Genomic DNA, 23,842 nt, shown 5'->3' with positions numbered 1-23,842 from the left:
AGTGCATTGTATCACACCTGAAGAGCTTCTCCTTACTGCTTCCCCAAAATCTGTTAGTGCGTTTTCCATCTCCTCATTCACCTGGCTGTGAATTGCCATTAGCTGCCTCTCTCCATGGTGCCCGTCTAAGCACTGGGGATTAGTCTTAGCCGCTGTGGCGTCAGATGACCTCAGGCTGACACTTGTGTAGGCGGCTGGTGCTTGACATGTGCTGCCCCCTTCTGGGTCCGAGCGAGATGGAAGGAAAGGTGGTTGTATGAAGACCTCATCCAGACCCTCGTCGTCCATGACACTGTAGTACTGGGGAGGGACAGTGGGGCAATGCGGAGCAGGGTCTGTGTTGTCCTGGGACTGTTCTTCAGAAGTTACTGATTGGCTTTTGTTCATCCTCACTGGTTCCTCACAGTCATCCTGGGGCTCAGGGTTTTGAGCTTCTGGTAAAGTGCATGGATCCATACGGGTACTCTCTTTTGACAACCCAAGTCTTTAGTAGAAACAGTCTTTGAATCAAACTGAAATTAATAAAGGAAGAAAGGCAAATTTACTAGTGGAACAAACACTGGAGCAAATTAGGATTACGCAGTGGCCTATACAAATGTCCAGCCTAGAGCAGTGACTCTGTGGTAACCATACACATAGCTACATTAATGTGAATAATAGAAGAAGAAGAAGTTGGGTCATTTATCCAAGCTGTTCTATATATTGTATGTATGTATCAGCCTTGAAATTTTACAAGTACACAACTGATTATTTGCGGCCTGGTCTGTTGTGTATATGCTGAATCCCTAAAATATTACTATACATCTAAATGCTCAGCTTGTGTATTGCTGCTGTGTTGCTTTGGGAACTTTCTCTGTCTGACCTCGCACTGTGTGTTGTGCTGACAAAGAGAAACACTAATCGGCTTTCCTCTGTTTTGGCTCACTCACAGCACTATGTACTGCTCAGCTGCTCAGCACTGGACAGCTCCAAAGGGAGTTCTGCAATACAAGGCACATTCTGGCGAGACGGGCCCATGCTTCTTATCATTCTCAAAGACTGTATGAGAAAAATAAACGACTTGAATCCATATATTACCAGTTCAGAAGCTTTTCTACGTTGCTAATGCTAGTTTTGTGAAACTGTCTGAATTCTTATGCAACAGTAGGTTAACGTTTCTGTAATGAAATATTGTAGGGGTATAATCTGCTTTATTTCTACCATTATTCAAAGCCTGATCCCACCTCTACTGCTGCTAAGGATTAGCCGCTCCATACGCTCCCACAATAGGACATATTAACACATCAGATGAGATTAAGCTCTTTATTCCATTCGCTTTGGTTACTACGCATTGTAAACACTGCATTACGTTTACATTGAAGATCCACTACAAGAACATTTTGTGTAATACCTGCTCAATGTAATGTTTTTGATGGGCTTGTATTCCGCCACATCTGAGTATTTGCAAGAAGTGTATGAAATGTTACTTTTGTAGCATGCAAATTTATACTACAAACAAAGATGCCCCAATGTAATTTCTAAACACTTTGTAGTTGCATGCTAAATGTACAAGATTTGTAAATATATATAAGAGATTTCAAAACAACAACTCATAATTAATAAATCATAAATAATTTATCATCGTTTTTCCTTTTTTTTTCTTCTCAATTGACACAAGCCTAACTCAAACGTATAAAGCATACAATACCTAAATGTAAAAATAGAAGCAGATTTTTGGAGAAATGGGACGTACCTGTCACAGATTGTGCTGAGTGTATTGTGTGGCTGTCATGTCCAGAGTGCGATGGGAACAGGCTGAAATCTGAAATGATGATCTGCTCATGGACTTATCAGCTGTCCCCATGTGCCAGGTGAGTCACGCTAACCAAATCCACACGCACAACTGGAACTACGTATCGCAGCGTGCATTTCCTGATAATTAGTAGTAGTAGTAGTAGTAGTAGTAGTAGTAGTAGTAGTAGTTTTATTTAAGAACCGAGAGGAGCCTTATTGTGTACAATGCGTCATTACTGATAGAAACTGCTATGGTGATGATTTACTTTAAGCAGGTGCATATTTTTCTAAGCACACTGTGAATTATGTAGTATCATGTTTTGTTTTGTAGTATGGAGTGTGTTTTCACAATGAAGACCTTTATGATGTCCCATTGCAGTCAAGAACAAGCTTTCCTGTGTCAAAATAACGGTGCTCGTCATAAAATTAGAATATCTTGAAAAAGTGCATTTACTTCTGTTATTCAACTTAAAATGTGAAACTTGTATATGGTATAGACTCATTACACATTCAAATTTTCTGAGATTTTTTATTTGGGTTTTTTACAAGCTGAGCCGTAATAATCAAAATGACAACACATAAAGGCTATACATATCTCACTGTGCATGCAATGAGTCTATCGTATGTTAGTTTCTCAGTTTAAGTTGAATAACAGAAGTGAATGCATTTTTTCATGATATGATAGTTATATGATGAGCACCTGTATAATGATGTTGTGACTGTGGCTAAGGTGTGAAAGTGGCTCAGTAGGTTACAGTGTTTCAAAGGTCAGCTGTTTGAATTACAGCTCTGACCGGTGCATAGTGTTGTGTCCTTTTGGCATCTTCCTTACTAGCAGAGAGAGTGGTGCAGGTGCAGGTGTAGGAAGCCTTTTTTCCACCACTGAGTATGGTGAACTGATGATGACAACACTGCAGCCACTTTGGAGCTTGATTAGCTTGTATAGCCCAATACAAATCTAAACTACTATTATTGTTTAAAAAAAAAAGAAAACAAACATACATTTTTAAACTAATCATTTTCATTAGGGTAAAACTTAATTGAGGTTTATCCAATATTTCCATCAAATCTGCATATTACTGTATGCGTAAATATTTTGTCCACACTCCATCCTACATTTCAAAAGCACAAGTTGAAGTTCCGTCATATCTCCACCAGAGGGTGTTATTGAATTGTCCTCCAGACCGACCAGTGGGAAACATGTTTACATGGCATTTTGTTGTTACATTTAGACCAACATTAAAAAGTGCTTTACATTTACACATTGTCATACGGGAAATCATTTGTGCATTTTCTCTTAAAAATACGTTTTGATTCAAAGAAATTGATTAACCCTCTTGTATGCATTTCTGATGGCCGACCTTATCTAAAACAGACAATTATCACAAGATATGCACAATGATGAATGAATGTATGCTCATATGTTACTATTTCATGTGTATCTCTCCTTCACAAGCCTAAAGCCAGTGCACTTTAACACCAACAAAATGTTTAACTAAAAACAAAACTGCCCAACTTAATTTACTGCCAAGTGACTGTAAAATAATGATATATGTCAGCCATTCATGTTTCAGTATCCTCATATTTGATCGTGAAAATAAGGCACAATGAGGCACAGAATACAACAGTCTAAGTATTAGTCCATAAATGAGTCCATATTTGTTTTATTTTCACATAACTGTGCAACACTGACAGGTCTTACGTTTGGGCTTCCCCTGCCCCTCTGCTATATTGTCAGACTTTTGCTGTCCTTTCCCCCCGTCCTCTGCTTCTTCTGGAGCCCGCTCGCTCTTCCCCTCCAAAGGTACATCCTGAAATACTTGCTTGTCCTGGGACTCTTTGGCTGGCTTCTGGACGGCCACTTTCTCTGGAGCTTTCTGAGGCGGAGAGGCTGAATCTTGTCCCAGCACCAGTTCCTCTCCTTCGTCAGTGATGATGACTCTTTCTGCCGTGAGCATCCCTTGGGGCTCCCCTGCTTCCAAAGCTTCCTCTTCGGAGCGGCCGTCTGTATATCCCATGAACACGAGGGTGACAGGGCCTTCACAAAGCATTTCACTCTCTGCCACCTCCACGTTTGGTGAGCTGTCAGCCACCGGTGTCTTTTGTCTAACCTCAGAAGGGTCTACTGTCTTTGTCATGCTTACAAATCCACCCTTTTCCTTCAGATCGCCCCCTTTAGAGCTGTTTCCACTGGACATGACCTGATTGACGGACAGAACCTTCCCTTGACCTCGTTGGGCATCATCTTCTAGCTCGGTTGTGGTTTGCTTTGGTGTTTTTATGGTAACGTCGTCCAGCAGCGCAGTCATGCCAACTCCGTCGATTGCGCTCAAGATCTGTCCGAGTTCTTCGCTGGATGGCTGCGCCGCAGACGCCCCAACAGCATGGATGCTTTTGCGGCCGTCGTCGAAGATGGTGGGTGCCGTTTGGGGGTCAGCCGGAGCGGACACAGGGGTCACTGACCGGACAATGGTAGCCCCTGTCTTTGGATCTTTCTCCACTTGAACTGCAAGCATTCCCAGGACTATGAAACAGAAGAGAGAAACGTGGGTCAGAAAAAGGTTGTATCCCAAATCTAATAATGGTTAAGTGATGATTATTCCATATTTAATATCAAAGAGAAAACAAATAACAACCCCTCCCTCCCTCTTTAACTGAGCATATTTTCTCCAGTTCAGCTTTACCCAAATCCTACACATTTTGGTTACATTTGTGGCTGCGTCACAGTTACATTACACAAAAACAAAGCAATGAAAACATGACAAAAATGTGGCAAAAAATGCAGCAAAAATGACTAAAACCGGACCATAAAAAGTAGGAAGAAGCTTAGATCAGTTTGGTAAGTCTTTCAAATGAGGTGATAACACTGGTCTAGAGGCTGTGAGCTCCAGACAATAAGCTTTTAGATTTGGGTAAAGCTCAACCGGAGAAAAACATCTTGGTTAAATTATATTAAGACAAACATTACATACCTATCCTATGCACTTGTCTTGAACCATAATGATTAATGTATAATCCAAACGTTTAAAGCTGCTTTACAGTTTTGTGCATCAGTAATTCATTCTTTACTCTGTGGTGGTCTGAAACTGTATATGCATAGCCACAGCTGCCCTGGGGCGGACTCAGACAGTCAATCTGTGCCGTTGGCCCACCAACAACAACGTTCACTCACACTCCTCCTCACCCTGCACTTTGATGCAAAGTTCGTAATTTATTGCGCAGTTTATGAAATAATGTGGGAAACGTAGTGTGTGTATTTTGCTCCAAAATTTGTATAATTCAATTTGCAGAACTACAGCATTTGTCCATAATACACAAACTCATATTGCATTGCTTTGTGCTCAGTCTGGTTGCTTAAACGGTATTTTGCTACGGCTGTATTGTTGCACATAATGACTTCTTCTTGTTTTCCTTCATGTTCTGTGGGGTGAGCCCTGAGAAGTCCTGAGGCGAAGTGTTTAACATGCTTGCATCTAAACACAGTCTTCCCTCTAGAATGGTGACATTGTGAGCATGTGATTCAGAGGGAGGCTGACTTTGAATATAAAAGTAACTTGCAGCACTGTGAATGATGCGCTCTAATGCTGCAGTACAGTCTCCCACTCACTACTCTACATCAAACACACCCCAGTGCTAATAAAAATATTGAGAAATAGGTTGACATCATACTTAGCCCTGATGTTAAGGGCGTAAAAAATGTAGAAGCAGAGAACAGTTTTGAATTATGCATTTGGCTATTGATTTGCATGCGTGTGTCCTACTATCTTTGCTCATGGTCACACACAGACGTTTAACTTTATTCGAGTTGCCATGAAGGAAAGAAGACAAACTCAGTCTATCCCATTTTAATTAATGTTGGAACTTGCCAAAAATGCAAGATGTTTCGAGTTGAGATGGTGAGCTCTGCCAATTATGCCACACAAAACTCAACACTTTTTCTTTCACTAAAGGAAATACCTCGGAAAAGGAGCTAAGCACATTTTCAAAGTGCTTGACTCAGATATGGGGACAGTCTGTTGCCCTGTGTCATTTTGGTTTGAGCTCAGGTATGTCTGTAATGTCAATGTCATGGTGTGTAGTCCACATGAGCTGTGAGATCAGATGACAGCGCTGCTAAGCCTGGACTTGACATTTTGCCATACACACAGACGCACTTTGTTTTTGCATGATAGCGTTGAGAATTAAGACTGGAGAGGAATATGTTCTTACCCGAGCGTCCATCTTGTCCACTCTCATGGTATATCCTTTGTGCCATGGTTAGGCCACCGTGAGCCACTGAGGTACCTGCGGATAAAACAGCATGTTAACTTTGTGTCGTTTAAAACAGAATTCGATGGGATGGACGGGCTGAGGTGGCTGATGGTTCTGCTGCTGCATCGCAATTCACTAAAATGTTAACTTTTGACCTACAGAGTGTAAAAGTAGCAATAGATAAAGTTACATATCTGCACTTTTTTAGTTTATGTCAAGTCAGTTTTCTCCCTGAGCAAAGCAGCCTTGACTTGAACTTAGATGTTTAGGTGCACATTTCCGCTGACTTGGGAAAATGTTGCGCGCTTATCATTATCGAAGATGTTTGGCACGGCTTGAGAGCGTTATTAGCTCTTATGTTGCCACTCTATGAACTCAAACATGGGCACAATTAGAAACAGAGTATGGCCACGGCTCCATTCTGTCAGCGCGGTTTAAAGAAGCATTCTTCAGCCCCAGACTTAGTTATGGTGCATTATCATCTGCTCGAACTGAACGGAGTCTGGGCAGCTCAGAGTGTCTTCAAGCCACAGATAAGCTAACAAGGCCGGCCGTGCGCTGGGGCTGCGCTTACCTACAGGCTGCACTTTCAGCCACTGGGCACAAAACTATTTCTGGACCATCCAATTGTAGGGGGATTAGAGCCGACTGAGATTCCGCCTATGAGCTGTTCCTAATGTCGAGTTTAGGCGGAATAATAGGAGTGTTTTCATTATTTTGCCAAATTTGACAGATCATTTTGAAAAACATCATGTGCCCCTTCTCGTCTGCCTAAGGAATATCATGGATAGTACTTTATAGTCAGGGAAGTGTACTTAGATTAAAGGGGGGGTATTATGCAAAGTGGACTTTTTCAAGCTTTACATCATGTTATTATGTCATTCCCTCATTAAAAACATGCCTGAAGTGTTGCCTTGGCACATTCACGTATTTTTGAGTAATCTTTAAAAACTCTGATGGCAGCCATTTTAGGGATAGGTTTGCCTGAGTCCTCCTAGGAACGCCCCCACCTCCTGGAGACGCCTCCGAGCTTTCGTCACCAGCCGAGTAACCAATCACTGCTCCTCAGCAGAACCCCCTCCCCACTGATGCCACAGACAGCGTGTGGAGGGGGCGTGTCAGAAAGGCTCAGAGGTTCTTAAAGAGACAGAGGCCTATTTCAAGACATTCGCTACAGCCATTTTGAGAGAGCAATTTTATACAAGGCAGTTATTTTAATTTACTGCATTTACAGACCAACAGAAAGTTTCGTCATCATAGTGTGATATAGATTGGTACTATGTGATTGAAAAAAGCATAATACCCCCTCGTTAATAGGATATACTGCAGTCATCGTCAAAGTGAAATGGATTTAATATTTCAAGTAAAAGCAAAGAACTCCTGTCTGTCCCTCTTTGCCTTTTTCTCATCATACTAAGTTCGCACCTGCTAATTTCTCACCCTCCGATCGCGTTGACGCTTCCCCCCGAAAGCGTCAAAGTGGTTTCGGTCCATCTTCTTGGCTTTACACTAAGATGGTGAAAGTTACATGCACCATTTAACCTTGGACTTGCTATTCTCATGTTCTCTTTCTCTTTTCCATTATTCATTGATCTCCATGCGGCCTGTTTACTCGTGTACGTTCAGTGTTGTGTGATTTTTATTCTCGGTGCATAATTCACAGCGGTGAAACATGCGGTGGCTTCAGAAGGAGGCCGAGGACAAACAGGAAACATGAATAATGTTCTCCGGTAGTTTTGCATGTTTGTCATTGTTAGTGTGAAAGGTGGAATGTTGAGCAAAGCCGATTACTATATGAATGCTTTACCTTTTGTTGCTCACTCACTACCTCGAACCAACCATATAAAGGGCAAAGCTGATTGCCCAAAAGCACAGCAACACTTTAATCTTGACTTCATAAGACAACTCTCTGTCATGAGTTGTCCTTGGTAAGACAGGTCTGTTGAGTCATGTACATGCTGAAGGCACATAATGAAGTGTTAGGGAGAAAGACCAAGGGCATGTACACAAGTGCAGGACTCTTGGAACGACCACTGAGTCAAGGAGTACTTTGAACAAACATACATGTATGACAGGCCTTCTTAAACACCGGACTCAGGTCCGGATGGGGACCTCGAGGTGATTTGGTTTGGATCTTTATTGCCATAGCAGAGATTGTTGCATTCCCATAAGTGCAGTCCAGCTTTGGCCTGTAGGGGAACTCTCAGCTGAGTGATGAACATTAGATCAGTCCCTTCGTCTTCATCATACTTTACATGTCAGTCATTAGAACTGTGTGTCCCATCACAAGCTGCTCTTAACTCTTGATATATGTATATATACTTTTGATAAATTACAATATTATAATTTTTTTGCTAATGATTCTGATGATTAAATAATGTTGTTTACAAATTCATTTCATTTTACATTATACTATTTAAATGCTTACAGTTTTTGTACAATGAGCACAGAATACATTTTTCTGACATTTGACCTCTGTGAATTTTATCTTTTCAGACCTTTTGATTTAAAGTTTGAAAAACTTGTTCTGAGTCTCTGTTCTGAGCAGAAAAACCATCAGGCCTAACTATATCGGTGTATAAAAAGATAATTTACTGTGAACTAAAAGAAGGTGCCAATACTGTAGCTGTACAAAATACAATACTTAAACGATATGCTGGCAACACAAGAAACAATACTAAATGGCCTAAAAACACATTATGGACTGGGATATGAATAATACAACTATGCACAATGTCTGATTATATTTATTGGTATTTTTCCCCCTAAAGCGTACTATACAAAATAAAAAAAAGATTTCCTCCTCTGCATTTCCTCTGTCATATGACGCTGTGCACTGATGTCTTCTCGGTCTCTATTTTAGCCTGCCTGTGAAAACTGCTCTGAAGCCTGTCTTCACGCTGAATCCTTTCATCTTCTCCCTCCGTGCACCAGTACGTGCAGAACTTTAAAAGCACGGGTCGAGCATTTCCCTGCACAAACCTCACTTAGGCGTATTGTCAGGGCTAAATGCGATTATGGCTTTTGGAATATGGCACACGTCCTGTATGCAGCTCTGAGGTCAGCCTCTTCCCTGTGAAGGATGGAGGAGAAAGAGCTTTTCAAAGTACATAATCCGGTAGACTCACATTTTCGAAAAATGATATCATTAAGGCAACGCTGCATGTCTAGTTTTTCTATTAAATGTTTCTAGAGATTTTTTTTTCAAAACACCAGGAGTGAAGTGTAGTGTTATAGAGCAGCTGTGTTAAGTGGGTGAATGCAAACATAAGTACATACATATACGTCCACTCTAACCATCTTCATTCCATCAGTGTGTGAAGAACAAGAAAGCAGCCAAAACAAATCATGTCAGTTCAACAGACATGGCCATGACGGAGCGGAGTCCACCTGGGAGCTGCCCCGTCCAAAGACTGGCCTGCTGGCGGCCATGCTGGAGAGGGCAGACTGTTTGTGTCTGGCAGTGACAGAGCAAAGGTGTCATCGCCTCAGACAAGATTCGGTCTGTCAGCGCCAGACGACTTCCAGCCCGAGCAGAGCAGACCAACCCGCCGCTCCTTTTGGTCCGTGTAATTCAAACCTGCTGAGCGATTCAATGCTCCAGGGCTGAGATTGAGCGGGGAAAGAGAAAAGGAGGCAGGCTTTGGAGTTTACTCGCCCGCCTGCTCTTTGTGCTGTGATCAGGGAGGGATGTGTAACACTATATTTAGCTGTGGAAAAAACACAAATGCACAATGCAGACCCCAGAAAGCACCAGTTGAAATGCAAAACCCTGGATCATAGTGCTGAATATTTTGGTGATTGTTTGAACATGATGTAAAATCACTGACACTGTAGAGCACCGTGACATCCAGCCTTTTCTCCAAGTTCTTTACGGGTTTACAGATTTTACTAAGAATTCTTGCTGCTGCCCACCCACGCATGGACACATGCACGACTGATAAGTGGGAAATTCACCATCTGGGCAACTTGACTTGGAAAAACATCATCATATATGTGGCCTATAAATCAAACAGTGAATATTAGATTTGAACACAATAAGGCAAGACATGTTATTCATCACTGTTGACAAAATAATAAATAAACAAAATACTACTGTTAGCCCCCCGCCTTAACAGAGTGCATTTCTCCAGTTCGGCTTTACCTAAATCTAAAAGCTTCTGGACTGGAGCTTACAGCCATGACGCCTCATTTGAAAGCTAAGGCCTACTCTTTTGCCCCTTTTATTTAATAGACTTGGGTAAATGTGCTCGGTTCATGTGGGGGTTAAGAGGTTAAACAGATTTTGATTCCTAGACCTGGTATTTTTGTGTTATTTCTTAAAATAACGTTAAAGCAAATCAAATTCAGCGATGCACTCTCAACATACAAGTTCTTGGACTCATTCTTGATTTTGTTTTGGGAGCAGTTTTAGTGTTGAAAGGCTCTTGAGAAGGATACGAGGTGAATAATGCAGGATTGCTCAAATGCATCCATTCTCGGTGTCGTTGCTATGTGAGTACAGCGTTTGAAAGTGTGCCTGCGGTAGATCTCCCTGTAATGAGTGTTTGTAACTGGGAGTGACCAGCAGTGAGGTCACAGCAGCAGTGAGCTCAGAGGGTGGGTCTAAAGCTGCACTTATGGGAAAGCAGACAAAATAAACACATATCTTTCTGGTGATGGTAACTCCTAATCAAGAGGAACTGGACTTAAGTGTCATTGTGTAGTCGGTTTAAAGTCATTTATTATAGATTATAGTCAACACAAGCAGTGGAATGTCTCTGAGGGGTTATCAGTGCGCCACGTGTGACAGAGAGATACCAGCCTTTGCCGTGTTGCCACCCCCTGTAACTACTCTCACACAGCAAACAGTTCACTTCTTCTGGAAACAAGTAGTACATGTTTGAAAGGGCGTGTTCTGGAGGGAATACGAGCTGACCACTATCTCCACACTCTTTTCTGAGCAGCTGCCGCAGATAGTGTCAAAGTATAAAAACAGGCTGCCGGGGCAATGTGACTAAAGGTATCCAATGACTGTTCAAGTTTATGTCACTTGTTGGTAATGGTCCACTCTTAACATAGTCTGGAAAGGTAAACGTACAAGCTACTAGCTGAATTTTAAACTGCGTGTGACAAAGTTATGACTTGTTGGCATGTGGGGAACAATAGGTATTGTTTTTAAAGTTGACAGGGCAAAAGGAACAGGACATCCTTTGGTGATACCGTTCTCTTGGAGGAGATGTTGCAACATTGTTAAAGCTGCACTATGCAACTTTTTATGTGACAAAAGAAGTTGATATTTGTGTGTATTTGACCTTGTAGTGACCCAGCAGCTGTATGAGTTGTCAGCATAGCACCTTTGCATTCCATCACAGTGATCTCTACAACGCTCCAGGATCAATTGTTTTGTAGGTTTTCCGGTGAGAGGGTCCGTCGGCAGTGAAAACTTTCCGAAGAGTTGATCCTGGAGCGTCCTAGAGACGCTGTGAGGGAAAGTAAAGGCGCCATGCTGACCACTCATGCACCTGCTGGGTCACTACACACAAATATCAACTTTTTTTTCTCCATAAAAAGTTGCATAATACACCTTTAAGAAAGGGTTTGTAAAATGCTTATTAGTGACAATTGAGAAAAGTCATGTTGAAAATATGCCAAAGAGCAGACAAAAAAACTAAGAAAAGACTGAATGTTCTGATTGAAAACAGTGAGAAGATTGTTTAGAAGTACTGCAGTATAAGTATGTTTACTCGGTTCAGAATGTGTCATGAATGAAAGACCTTTTTCTATTTCTAGTGCAGTAAGTTCTGGGCTGTCAAACCACAAACATCAGCTGAGGCCCCATGGTCTAAACCCACAAACCCTCTTGTTTACCACTGTGAACTGAAAAAGACTGTAAACAATGCCAAAGCATTCTTCCTGTTAGGATTGAATAGCTCAATGATTTTCAAGCGCATTGTTCTTATAGCGGTTTCTTGGCTGAGGTATTTCATTTGTGGCAACAGTGATTATGTCTTTCTTAGAACAAAGTCTGGCTCTGGTTTCCAAAGCTGGCACGACGTCAGTGTCTTGTTCAACATCTAATTTCTGACTGTACAACACACAGTGACAGATGAGTTTGACAAACCAATGAAATTGAATGTCTTACCTTGTTTGTGTCAAGACTTATAATTATCCCAAAGTTGTGAATTCCACCTGAAAAATCTTACAAGTGTCCCCTTTTTCTGTGACTTGAGACATGGTCAAAGAGCAGAGCAGTTATCCCGGGGGGCACTGGGTTCCGCCCTCCTCCGTGCTCTGGCCCCTCCCATTTAAAGTGTCCCACAGCGAGATGTGTGGTTGTGTGCGGGGATGAACTGGGTATTTTTGGACACAGCTGGCGGGGGCCGAGGATGCCAGGGGAAATGTTTTGAGTGACACAGCGCGTTGTGGGCATTCGGACAGCAGTATTAATGTGGTCATGGGGGGGGGCAATGAGATGATCTCAGGACTCTGCTGGCTCAGGGCACGGGAGGGGGAGGTGAGGTCAGAAGGGCAGAAATTCGCACATTGCTGGCCATTTCAGAGATTGTTTTTTACGGGAGTTGCTGCAGAGGGAGAGACTGACTCCATTTACATTACACATGTGCTTATTGTATTATCCATAAACCAGATCTCAATTGGATTGAGCATGCGCCTCGTGCCGTCAAGTGCAATAATTAGTTTGTCTACTGACGCGTGCATGTGTACAGACATTATGTTTCTGCTCGAAAAGTGGGTAGAAGATGTGTCCTCCTGCAGCCCCTCGCAGCGAAGCGTCTTTGAAATAAGAAAGCACGCCGTGTTATCATTTTTCATTAATGACTGTTTGATCATTTATAGAGGAATTAAAAATCCGCCTGGAGCTTGACTGTAGCAGAGAGACAGACAACCAAAAGCTTTCACTAAACATGGCAGCTCAACTGGTGTGTTCAATGTGAGCTTGAACAGAATGTCTATGTGCTTTGGGTGTGATTTGAACCGGTTACAGGGTGATGAAAAGTGCACCTTAAAGGGGCTAGATGCAAGTTAGCCATTGTATACTCACTACTGTCACCTCAGGTCATGCATGTAACTGCACCTTCTATATTAAACTCGTGCATGACGGCACTTCGGACCCGAAGTAACACCTTTTTGAGTGACAGGGCAGGATTTTAGGGGCAGTTATGGTGAATATGTCTGGGCTCATTCTACACATTAGGACATTGTTGGAACATGTAGAGGGAGGAAAATACATCATTTAAACATTTTTTAAACTCAGTATATCCCTTTTTTAAAGCTTTTAATCATGTTATATCGTCAAAAACACATCCTTTGGCTTCAATCACACAGTCTTTGGCCTTACTATTACTATTACTAAAATAAATATATTAAAAGTATGTAATGGTTTGTTCTTCCCTGGTAAAAGTTGGACTATAATTGCTTAAATGAAGTACACATAATATGACAGTATATTTTTTTTGTACTGAACTTCAAGCAACTATTAATAAATATGACATATTTTTGCTATGATGAAAAACCGTAAGAAGAAAAAAAGCATCGCTCTCTGTTGCTCTCTGTTGTGATGGACTAGACATTGATGGTTCTAGTCTCCAAAAGTCTGGATACAGCAGAAGAAAGTTGGCCTGCTGGACATGAATCATGTTTACTGCAATGCCAGAGTGTACTATATGTTTTTCCACTGCTAAGCTTTTGCTGTATACTTTGACCGGTATCACTGCAGTATTATACTCTGTGATTGTGTATCATAACAGTGTACATTCTCGCCATGAGACTTCAAGTCAAAAGTCGTGAGTTAACGTGATCTATTTGAAGAAAGGCATCATAAAGAACTAAAGCCTTTTAGTGATCACATGATCAACCCTATAGACAGTGTTGGGGAGTAACTGGATACATGTATTTGGAATACGTATTTAGAATACTCATTTTGAGTAACTGTATTCTGGTAAAGTTACTCTCTCATTTGAGGGTATTTAGAATACAGTAAAGTTACACTTTCCTAGTATCAAAGGGACACATTGCAGTTGAAAAATAATTACATTTCAGTTTCATATTCATAAGTATAGTCATAGCTCTATGCTATTTGGGCCTATGGGCATTTGTAAAGTGCTTTCATGTATTCTGAATTAGTGGCAAATAGGTTCGTAACAGGCGGTGTAACAAGTGTAGCTGCACATTTTTAATCAAATGCCGCATGAATGATATGCATGAATATTGTGCAGATCAACGTGAAAGTATTCTATGTATTCAGAATACAGTACTCTGATTGGAGAACGTAACGGAATATACAAAATAATACATTTTGAGGCAAGTATTCGGTATTCTGTAACTAAACACAATTCACATTTCAAAGTATTCTCCCCAACACTGCCTACAGATGACAAGTTACAGGTGTATTTGTGTCACAAATACAGTCTTTAATGTCTTCTGTTGTTAAACTAGCTTCCGTATTAGAGCTTGCTCAAAAGCTACAGTGTGACTGCTAACCCTGAGGGGACGTGCAAGTTCATTTTCACAGCAACCCCAACCCACGCACGCAGCACAAGTACAATCACACTGCCGGGGGATCCTAAACATGAGATGCTACATGCTTAAGTCACCGCAAGTTAACGACATGAGACACTGGCGTTGGCAGTGAAGCTAGTTTCAGAGATACCGTTATTTGCACGCTAACAACTCCAACTCTGTGTACACGGGGCACGGGAAGAATTCGACCCACATACTTGAACTCGGACAGATGGGCACTTGAAGACGGCGTTATAGAAAAAATAGGGCAGGAATGATGATGGCTGGAGCATAGAAATGAAGTGAGGGAGGACAAATGCGGATTGAATTACCGTGAGGTTTGTGTCGCTTGGGAAACTCCCCAGAGAAGAAAAAGTGAAGAAAGTCATGCACATTCCACATGACTGATATTAAGACCTACTTTTTTACTTTTTTGCAAAACATGAGTGAAAAATGTTTAAAGGCATGTTGAATCAATTGACTGTGCTGCTTATAGATCACGGTGGGACAGAAGCTAAAAGAGACTGTCTGTAAAGAATGATATGTATATCACATGTATATGCTGAACACTGTTCCAACTTTCATGTATGACGATTTGTTAATTGTTCCTGCCTTGCCCTTAATGATGTGACTTGTACATTCTTATTTCCTTATTTGGGCAAAAGGGCTTTGATTGTGACAAATGCGTTGCTGTTTAACCCAAATATGGTGGCGATAAGATATTATAACTGCCCCTCTGAGCTACTGGAAGCTCCTGGGTGTGACAGCAGCGTATGTGCACAGGCAGAATGGATATAGCAGACATGGTTATAAGCCTGCGTCGTCTCTTTTCTCTTGAGGGCTTCAAAATGGCCTCTTACGGATGTCACTTCTCTTTAAGGCTCCAGAACGTTTCCGGCCGAGAGAGATCTGACAGCACGATGATGAGAAGCTGCATATGGATGGGCCCTCAGTTTAAGGTATAATTTCAATGCAGCATTTTCTCTCTGTCATTTGAACATCAAACTATGTACAGTACATTGACTTTAGGACTTAGCAAAGTAAATATTGTCAGTACTCCCCCCCCCCCTCCCCTAAGATGTTTATCCTCTCCCCATCCTCCACCCGGCCTCCTCTCCGCTGTCGTCGGGGTTTGTCTATGCAGAGCTGTCATCTTGCAGCACAGATTGTGGGGCTGTGGCGTGTGCGCCTCCTTCAAAGGCCCGGCGTCAGCGCGAGTTAGTTCATCATTGTCTCAGATCAGCTTCAAAGACACACCATTGGCCTGCAGATGGCCGCTGTGTGCTCCGTGGCTCCGCTTGTCCAGTACGTGTTAATGGCAGAGCGTGCTGAGCTCCCCAGCAGGGACAGCTCTGAACTGCGTGACTCCACTGCTTAACCCAGCGTTCTACTCACATCTACCAACAGATCAGTGCAAGCGCGTCGTAATGGATGCATGAGATGAATACACTGCCAATAGGAAGACTTTACACTGAAGGGGCAATAATGTTTCTACAGACCGTTTCTTCTTCTGCAGCATGAAGTTTTTTTGCATAATAGATAGTCTTTAAATCGTCACCAAACTCGTAAGCAGTTCTGAGTTCAAAGTGTTTGAGCTGGGGCACCATTGATTTGCTTTACTTAAAAGGATATTTCATATTCCTAGGTTCCTGGTTGTCAAGAGCAGTGTTTTTCAACCACTGTGCCGTGGCACACTAGTGTGCCGTGGGAAATTATCCAATTTCACCTAATTGGTATAAAACGATATTTTTTGAAAACAAATTAATTATCATCTTCAAATAATGTGCTGTTATTGAGTCTCTGAGCTGTCTAGTGATCGACAGAGTAACCATGTTATATGTTATGGCCGCAGGTAGCTCATTTCTTTGAGACAAGAGAATTAGTGATGCATGGATGCGACAGGTGTGACAGAGGCATTGTGGCTGGCAAGACTACACGGTGTTCCTATTCAAAACACTTTGATGAGAACGACTTTATATTGTGAATATAGGCAACAGAGTAATTTTTTTTTACATTTTCTGCTGGTGGTGTGCCTCGTAATTTTTGAAAAGTGAAAAACACTGGTCAAGAGTGTTGTTGATTATTTTATTTTTTTAAATTCATGCAGTCCTTATATTTGAAGCATTTAGTGGTGCTAGGCTAGCGCATGTCTATGGTAGCTAGTTGCCTGCATTAAAAACAGTCTGACCCAAGCACAGTGCAACTGAGGCAAACCACTTAAAACACTTAAAACACCAGACTACCCATATAAATGTCTGTGTTGAATATTTTTTGAAATATAATAATTTTTGAAATATAACCCCAATGCAGGCTACTAGTTACCATAGACATGCGCTAGCCTAGCACTAGCCTAGCACCACTAAACTCTTCAAATATAAGGAATGCATGAATTAAGAAATATATATCTCCAGAAAACACTCGGGATAACTGAAATGAGGTCCTATGTCGAAAATCCTGAAATATCCCTTAAAATGAAACCTATATTTTCTGCTTTTTGTTTTGTTTGTTTTTTTGGTTCCCATTGCCACTACTGCTTGCAGAGGGCACTCAAGGCTAATTCGAAATCGCAGCTAATACAGTCCTCAGGGACAGAGCCGGTGCTGGCCCTTCTGGGGCCCTTAACAAAAATCCACACGGGGGCCCTACAGTTCGCATCCCATGGTTATTCGACGAAGAGCGAACCCATTTACGGTCAAAAACAGTTCCACTGTGCAGTCGTGCAGGGCAGAAGGAGAACAAAAGGACCTCGATTCAGGCCCTGTCTCTCTGTGTGAGAACCACTAACCACTAAGCCACTGTGAGACTGGGATTTAGGACAACTTCTAGTCTATTTCCCAACTTTTTAAAAGGGTAAACGGCAAATGGTCACATTCTCTCACCTCTGGTTCCTGACCCACAGTTTGGGAACCGCTGATTTAAAACAAACTGACACCTGCACCTGACGGTTATTTCTGTCTGACCACTGAGAATTAGTCTGCGAGTAGCGTTTTAGACTGTGCACATTCAGAGAACCAGAGTTACTGTAAGTAACTGTGTGCATGAGAACCGTGTGGATTCAACTCAGCATTGAGACAAATAGGCCCGTAACAACACGTTGATCAATCAGTGAAACAACACAGTAGTTTGACTGAGATGCGGGGCCCTTGTGGCTGCGGGGGCCTAGTTTGCCGATGGGAAAAAACGGCTCTGCTCAGGGAAGTGCTCAAAAGAAGAATAAAAAGTTGACATACATTGGTTATAGTTTGACCATCTTCTCGGTAAGTTTGTCCAGTGGTCGATATAATCCACTTTGCAAACTGTCATATATTTTTATTACGTGAAGAAATGGTTTTCCATACCTGCTTTTAACATCTAAAATCTCCCACCCACCTGCCTCAGAAATACATCCGTATTTTTGGCCCACATCTGAGAGTAAGTGGGCAGCGGTGCCGCAGAGTAGCTCAGAGCAGAACATGCAGTGTGCTGTGGAGCTGATAAGCACATCACACACAGAGAGGAGGCAGAGGAGAGGGTCGACTCCCACTCTCACTCCCAAGGATGTTCTGTGCATCTGCAGAAGAGTCTCACTCCTTCTTTCCTGATGTGGGATTTGTAAGAAGCAGTTTGATAAGTTTCATATGAGAACTGTTTGATCACAGCTAATTACTGATGGGAGATCCTATTGGAGGAAAAAGGTGTCTACTCTTGACATCAAGAATAAAGAAAGTGGTCTCATCGGATCCAGGGTTTTTCAAAAGTTTTCAGAAACAATGACAGAAATAATTAAAAATAAGACACATATTTTTTACATATACTTTGCAAAATGGGATGCATAAAATATGCTAAAATGCGTTTAATTTGTAAAGGAAAATAATGCTATTTCAAAGATTAAGATAAAATATTATGATGCATTAAGTGATTTTGATTTTGAATTTGGGATTTTTACTGTAAGATCTTGCCGTTGAACCATATTACAACGGTGAAAAAATATTATTTATTTGAACTAAATACCAAGCACACATGCATATTTGAATATTTAAGAGTCTGCACAACCCAGATTTATATATTTTATCTGAAATAATTAAGAAGAAGAAGAATCATGGTTTAATGTCATTTCAAATGTCCCTTCACAGTGATGTCACTCCCAGAGAGCGGACACTTTGGGGGTATATTCACAGCTCCACCGTCACGCATAATGGCTTCAAATGGCGTGAAACAGGATTAGTGCTAATTCAAGGTCAATATGTGGTGCTAATAGAGCCTAAACGCCTGGATGATATGAGAAGTTTAGTATGTTACACTCACTGTATGCTGCCATTCCTGACCATTTCAAGCTTCCTATTCAAAGTATTGCGCATGTTATAGATTATCACATGTGTAGCCTCCTGACTCAACTTATCTGTGTAATACACCAAATAAATCGACATGTTTGGGCCTATTTATACCTTTTTTAATGGTGGGAAAGTTTGATTCTGGTATTGACTGACTGGAGTCCATCCACGTCATGGTTGGTGTAGATTCATTGGCAGAGGAGTTGGTTGTCAGTCATCTAGACAAACATCACAGATAAGTGATCATATGTATGCAGAACAGAGAGACAATTGACAGGATGACACATTATCTCCAGTTTCGCATTACCCATAATAGTGACGAAGACGAGGATGAAAAGGCCACCCAAAAGTGAGAAAAACATGACTAAAAAGTGATGAATTAAAGCAGTAACTTGTTTACCTTAATAAATCTTTTTGGTAGGAGACTGCGGAGTCAACGAGCCAGGTCAGCTGCCTGAAAGAGAACTGCATCCACAAGCTGAACTCGCTTCCGTCTTCCCTGCCCACCCTCAGACACTGAACTCTAGGTATATATTATGGTTTATATTATGTATATCTTCAGATTCTATAGACTCCATGAGTAAGGTTTCCAGCGAGGTTTGACTGGCTCTACAGATGCTTGCTGTCGTGCTGCTGTGATGAAATATCAGCTCAGGGGAAAACACTAATTTATCCAAAGCCACAGTTGTGCTCTTTGGATCTACACTGTCAGACCAGATTGATCCTATTCCCACAAACACTAATGAGCATCGAAGACGTTAGAGCTGCATGTTGCATGATTATCAGGATGCTTTGATATTATTTTTGTGCTAAACTTGTATCTATTTGCCATGTGCTGTCATGCACGCAGAGCACCTCAAACATCAGGTCCTCCTCAAGATGCTTTGGTCTCCTTTGGCCATCTTAAAACTCATTATCTTCTGTATGTGTGTGATTGTGAGAAATCTCAGTTGCCTGATTCAATGCAAGTAAGTGCCCTAACGAAGCCTTTTGGATGAGAGGCGAAACGTTTGACACTTCAACGACAGAGTACATAGGTTAACTCAAGAACCTTCATTGAAGACGGACAACTCCTGTACGACTGAGAGCCTGCACCGACATCTCAGTTGCCTGATGTTTATGTGAATTTCATTGAATAGAATCATGTTTGGTAATTCATCTTTTAACTCTTGTTTGAATAACCCACTTTCTCTGGAGACATGCACTGGCCATATTCGCACAGTGCGGCTATTTGAAGTGGGTCAGCTGATGTGGAGAGCGAGAGAGACCCTCATGCATTATACAGACAATGCATTATACAGACAAAATGTGTTGGAAACAAAACAACGGAACAGCTTGATACACTCTTTCTTTGATTGATAATTTATTGAAATACTGCAATTGCAATTAGATTTGCCTTTTTTCCACACAAATGCCTGCGATTTTTGTGTAATTAACATTTTCGGACACACAACTGGGTGTATGACTGAAATTGTTTATTACACAATAATGACATGCATTTTCAGAACATGTTTGTTGAAGTTAACTACAATCTTTTACACACACAAGACTCTATGGAAAAGGAATGTTTTCTGTTCTGCAGAGGACATAACAGCTGTTTTTCTATGAGAGCTGTTAGGCTACTCAAGAGCAGTTTAATTTGGTGAGGGCCAGTCCTGTTAGTTTCAGAAACCGTCCCAGATCGCTGGGACTGACCAAACAGTCTTATGGCACCGTGGGGCTGAGGGTAAGTTAAATTGTTGGAAACTCCCTTTTTTTTTTTTTTTTTTTTAACTGTTTTTGTTTTTTCAATTGATTTTGAATGCATTTATGTTTTGTTTTTTATCACACTGTGCATCTAATTATAAAGCATTTGTAGCTAGTTTTCTAGTATTAATGTAAAACTGACCCGGGTAAGTGGCCCTGCAAATTGTGCAATGTGCTGTTAAAATTGCGATGCTACAAATATGTTAGTAACACAGCAGGCATTTGCTGTTGATAACCATTCCAACATGTATCCAACATGATTACACAAACTAGCATGAATCAACCAAACATACTATAATATCTGTTGACATGTTTAGACACCAGACCAAAATGCTCTCTATATGATAAATGTTTTCAAGTACATTCTGATGCAGGTTTGGTACCTGTCACTACATTTCTCCACACCCCTCTGGCTCTGCTCCTATGTCATAGCTCTGACCTGCAGTCTCTTCCATTTACATATCATTACCAGGCCATCTCCCCCTAACCGTCTCCCCTTTACCTCTGCGTTCCTGCGCTGTGGGCCCCATCTGCTGTGTTCACAATGACACGCATCATTTCTTCACGCGCCTCTGGGAATTTAGCGTTTGCCGGCACGAGCGCTGGATCATGGGAGAGGGGGGGGGACAGCAACTCGACAAATCAAATCACATGAGATGGAATTTAGATCCAAATCAGGGTGGAAGAGGGGCGCACCTGCTCTAGACTGCGCCAGGCTGCATCCACCTCTGTATTTACATGACCTTGTGCACCATATGCTCGGTCTGTGCCAGTTTGATCACAAAACTTCATGCATGTTTACATTGTTGTTTCTACGTTCCCTCACACACTAGGAGACTTGTGTGGCAAAGATGAAAGATTTCCGAGGAGCTCAAATTGGCTACACACAACAGAGTAAAAATAGCGTTCAGTGGGTCGCTTTTCACAATATAAACAGCGGTGAGTTTTTATTATTTTGAACATTTTGTTAAAAAATGTCTAGCATCCATCGGCCGGAGGAGACAAAGGAGGCAGTGCAGGAATGTGTGTCTTTGTTGTGGTGGGCTGATTAATGAAGGGCCCGGTAGACCACAGCTGGAGCCCCCGGCATAACCACACCACCATGCATCATTGGGTGTGTGTGAGAGAGAGAGAGGGAGGGAGAGAAAGAGGGGAGGGGTTTGTGGGCTTCTCAATATCAAAGCGAATGCGTTTGCAATGTGTGTTTAGATAATAGGCTTGAATTCATTTTGGCAGGCCATTGATGTTAAGATGAATACAATTAACTGTATCCCTTTAACAATTAGCGTGCTTGGGTGGCAACCATGGTTGTATCTGTAAGGGCATGTGGTGCAAAATGCAGGGGCATTACAAGACATGCATGATTCACAATGTAAACAAATAGGCTATTATAAATACATGTGTGTGATCGATGGGTTTTAAATCCATGGGAATGCACAGAATGAGGAATGGGCAACTATGGTTCTGATACACTATTGCTCCTAACAGTGGTTCGTCATACTTTAGCCCTTCCAAGTGACGTTTGACTGGCTTCTGATAGATCGGGTGAATTATTTAAATGAGGCATGATTAATAGCCATAAAGGAAAAGTTTTTCACCAGGCTTTTGCTGTTTCAGGCTTTCCGCTCTAGTGCTCCCATGCATACATGAGTACACACTCTGTATGTAAGTATTTGTGCATGGGTGACTATGTATGTTAATGCACGTTTGAGTCAGTTCCGATTATTCTAACCTGTTCAGTGTCTGATTAGGATTTATTAATAACCGTGCACGGCAAGTTAGATTTGGGGAAAATAAGAAATGCCATTGGGACCAAATTTGCAATTAAGATTAGATTCAATTTAGTTCAGTTCAGTTCAGTTCAAGTTTTTTATTCAGCCATGGTGTTATTACAGACACAATAATAACAACAACAACAACAACAGCAAAAGCTAAATATTCAATGCTGAATAGGAGCATGAGGAAGACATTGTCTTATAAATTTCATGCCCCTTTTTTTTTTCTCCAAAATCTGAGCTGGCTCTGAACAGATGGCTCACCGGTTTTTGATGTGTGTTAGCCTATATCAAGGTACAAATAATACTTTACATCTAAATCAATAACTGTTTCAAATTCAACATTGGTTCTTATGTTTCGTTGCTTTCGTATTTTCCAAGTACTTTTTTTTTATACATTTGATTGAATTGAGTGATTGTGTTACATGATTTTTGAACAATGTCCAAAGAATTCCATAAACTGATCCCTTTTACAAGAAACCCCTTTTGTTTTTGTGAAGTGTGTGAAAATGGAACCCAGAAATTGCCCTTTCTTCTGTTGTTACTATCTGTAATTAACACAAATTTGTTTTGAATATGTATTGGCACCAACTTATTTTTTACTCTCCACATAATTTGTAGTATTTTAAATTTGACCAATTCATTAAATTTCAAGGTCTGCAGTTTTATAAACAGTTTGTTTGTGTGATCTCGTGGACCTTTGAGAGTCACAATTCTTATAGCTTTCTTCTGGAGTAAGAACAACCTTTCTGTATAACTGGTGCATGCATTTCCCCACACTTCAATACAGTATGTTATATAAGGAACTATTAAGGCTGAGTATAAAAGCTGTAATGAAGCCTCATCCAACGTGTGTTTAACCTTATATAGGATACCAATATTTTTACTAACTTTACCTTTGATGTGGTCGATATGAGGCTTCCAGCTAAGTTTGCTGTCTAGGATAACCCCCAAAAATTTGATTTCTGAGACACATTCAATATTTACATCTTCAATAACTAGTTTTGTACATGCATTTTTCTTATTTCCAAACACCATATAATTTGTCTTATCCCAGTTTAAGAACAATTTATTATAATCAAACCATGTCTTTAATACTGTCATTTCCCTTTCGATATTGGCCATTAATTCATTTAAATCTGTTCCAGACTTGAACACAGTTGTGTCATCAGCAAACAACAAAAAATTAATGTCCTTGGAAGCCTCAAAGATATCATTAATAAATAATATAAAAAGTTTAGGGCCAATTACTGAACCCTGGGGTATTCCACATACAACAGTTCTACAGTCTGAGTTATAGTGTTTAAATTGAACATATTGGTTTCTGTTACTTAAGTAGCTTTCAATCCATTTGTATATCTGACCCCTTAGTCCGTAGTGTTGTAGTTTTTTCAACAATAGGTTGTGGTTGACAGTGTCAAACGCTTTCTGTAAGTCCAGAAATATGCTGACCAGGTACTGCTTCTTGTCTATTGCAGCAAGAATTTC

The 23,842-nt window shown here is 41.1% G+C and overlaps 1 protein-coding gene and 1 long non-coding RNA gene across 2 annotated transcripts in view; both read right to left on the bottom strand.

Moving 5' to 3' along the window:
- Window positions 1-23,842, bottom strand: part of LOC306968526 — a 266,351-nt gene that overhangs the window by 12,490 nt on the left and 230,019 nt on the right. The gene's annotated exons all lie outside the window — the stretch shown is intronic.
- Window positions 3,379-12,237, bottom strand: LOC306968699 (uncharacterized protein). Its single transcript, XM_079564175.1, has 3 exons — window positions 12,149-12,237; window positions 5,983-6,057; window positions 3,379-4,297 (listed from the first exon to the last, which is right to left on the bottom strand). The coding sequence occupies exons 2-3, from the start codon at window positions 6,026-6,028 to the stop codon at window positions 3,444-3,446; spliced, it is 900 nt and encodes a 299-aa protein (XP_079420301.1). The 5' UTR covers window positions 6,029-6,057; window positions 12,149-12,237; the 3' UTR covers window positions 3,379-3,443.

This window comes from Gobius niger, assembly GCF_951799975.1.
Source record: "Gobius niger genome assembly, chromosome: 10".
Lineage (NCBI taxonomy): Eukaryota > Metazoa > Chordata > Actinopteri > Gobiiformes > Gobiidae > Gobius > Gobius niger.
This window is presented reverse-complemented; position numbering and strand designations above follow the sequence as displayed.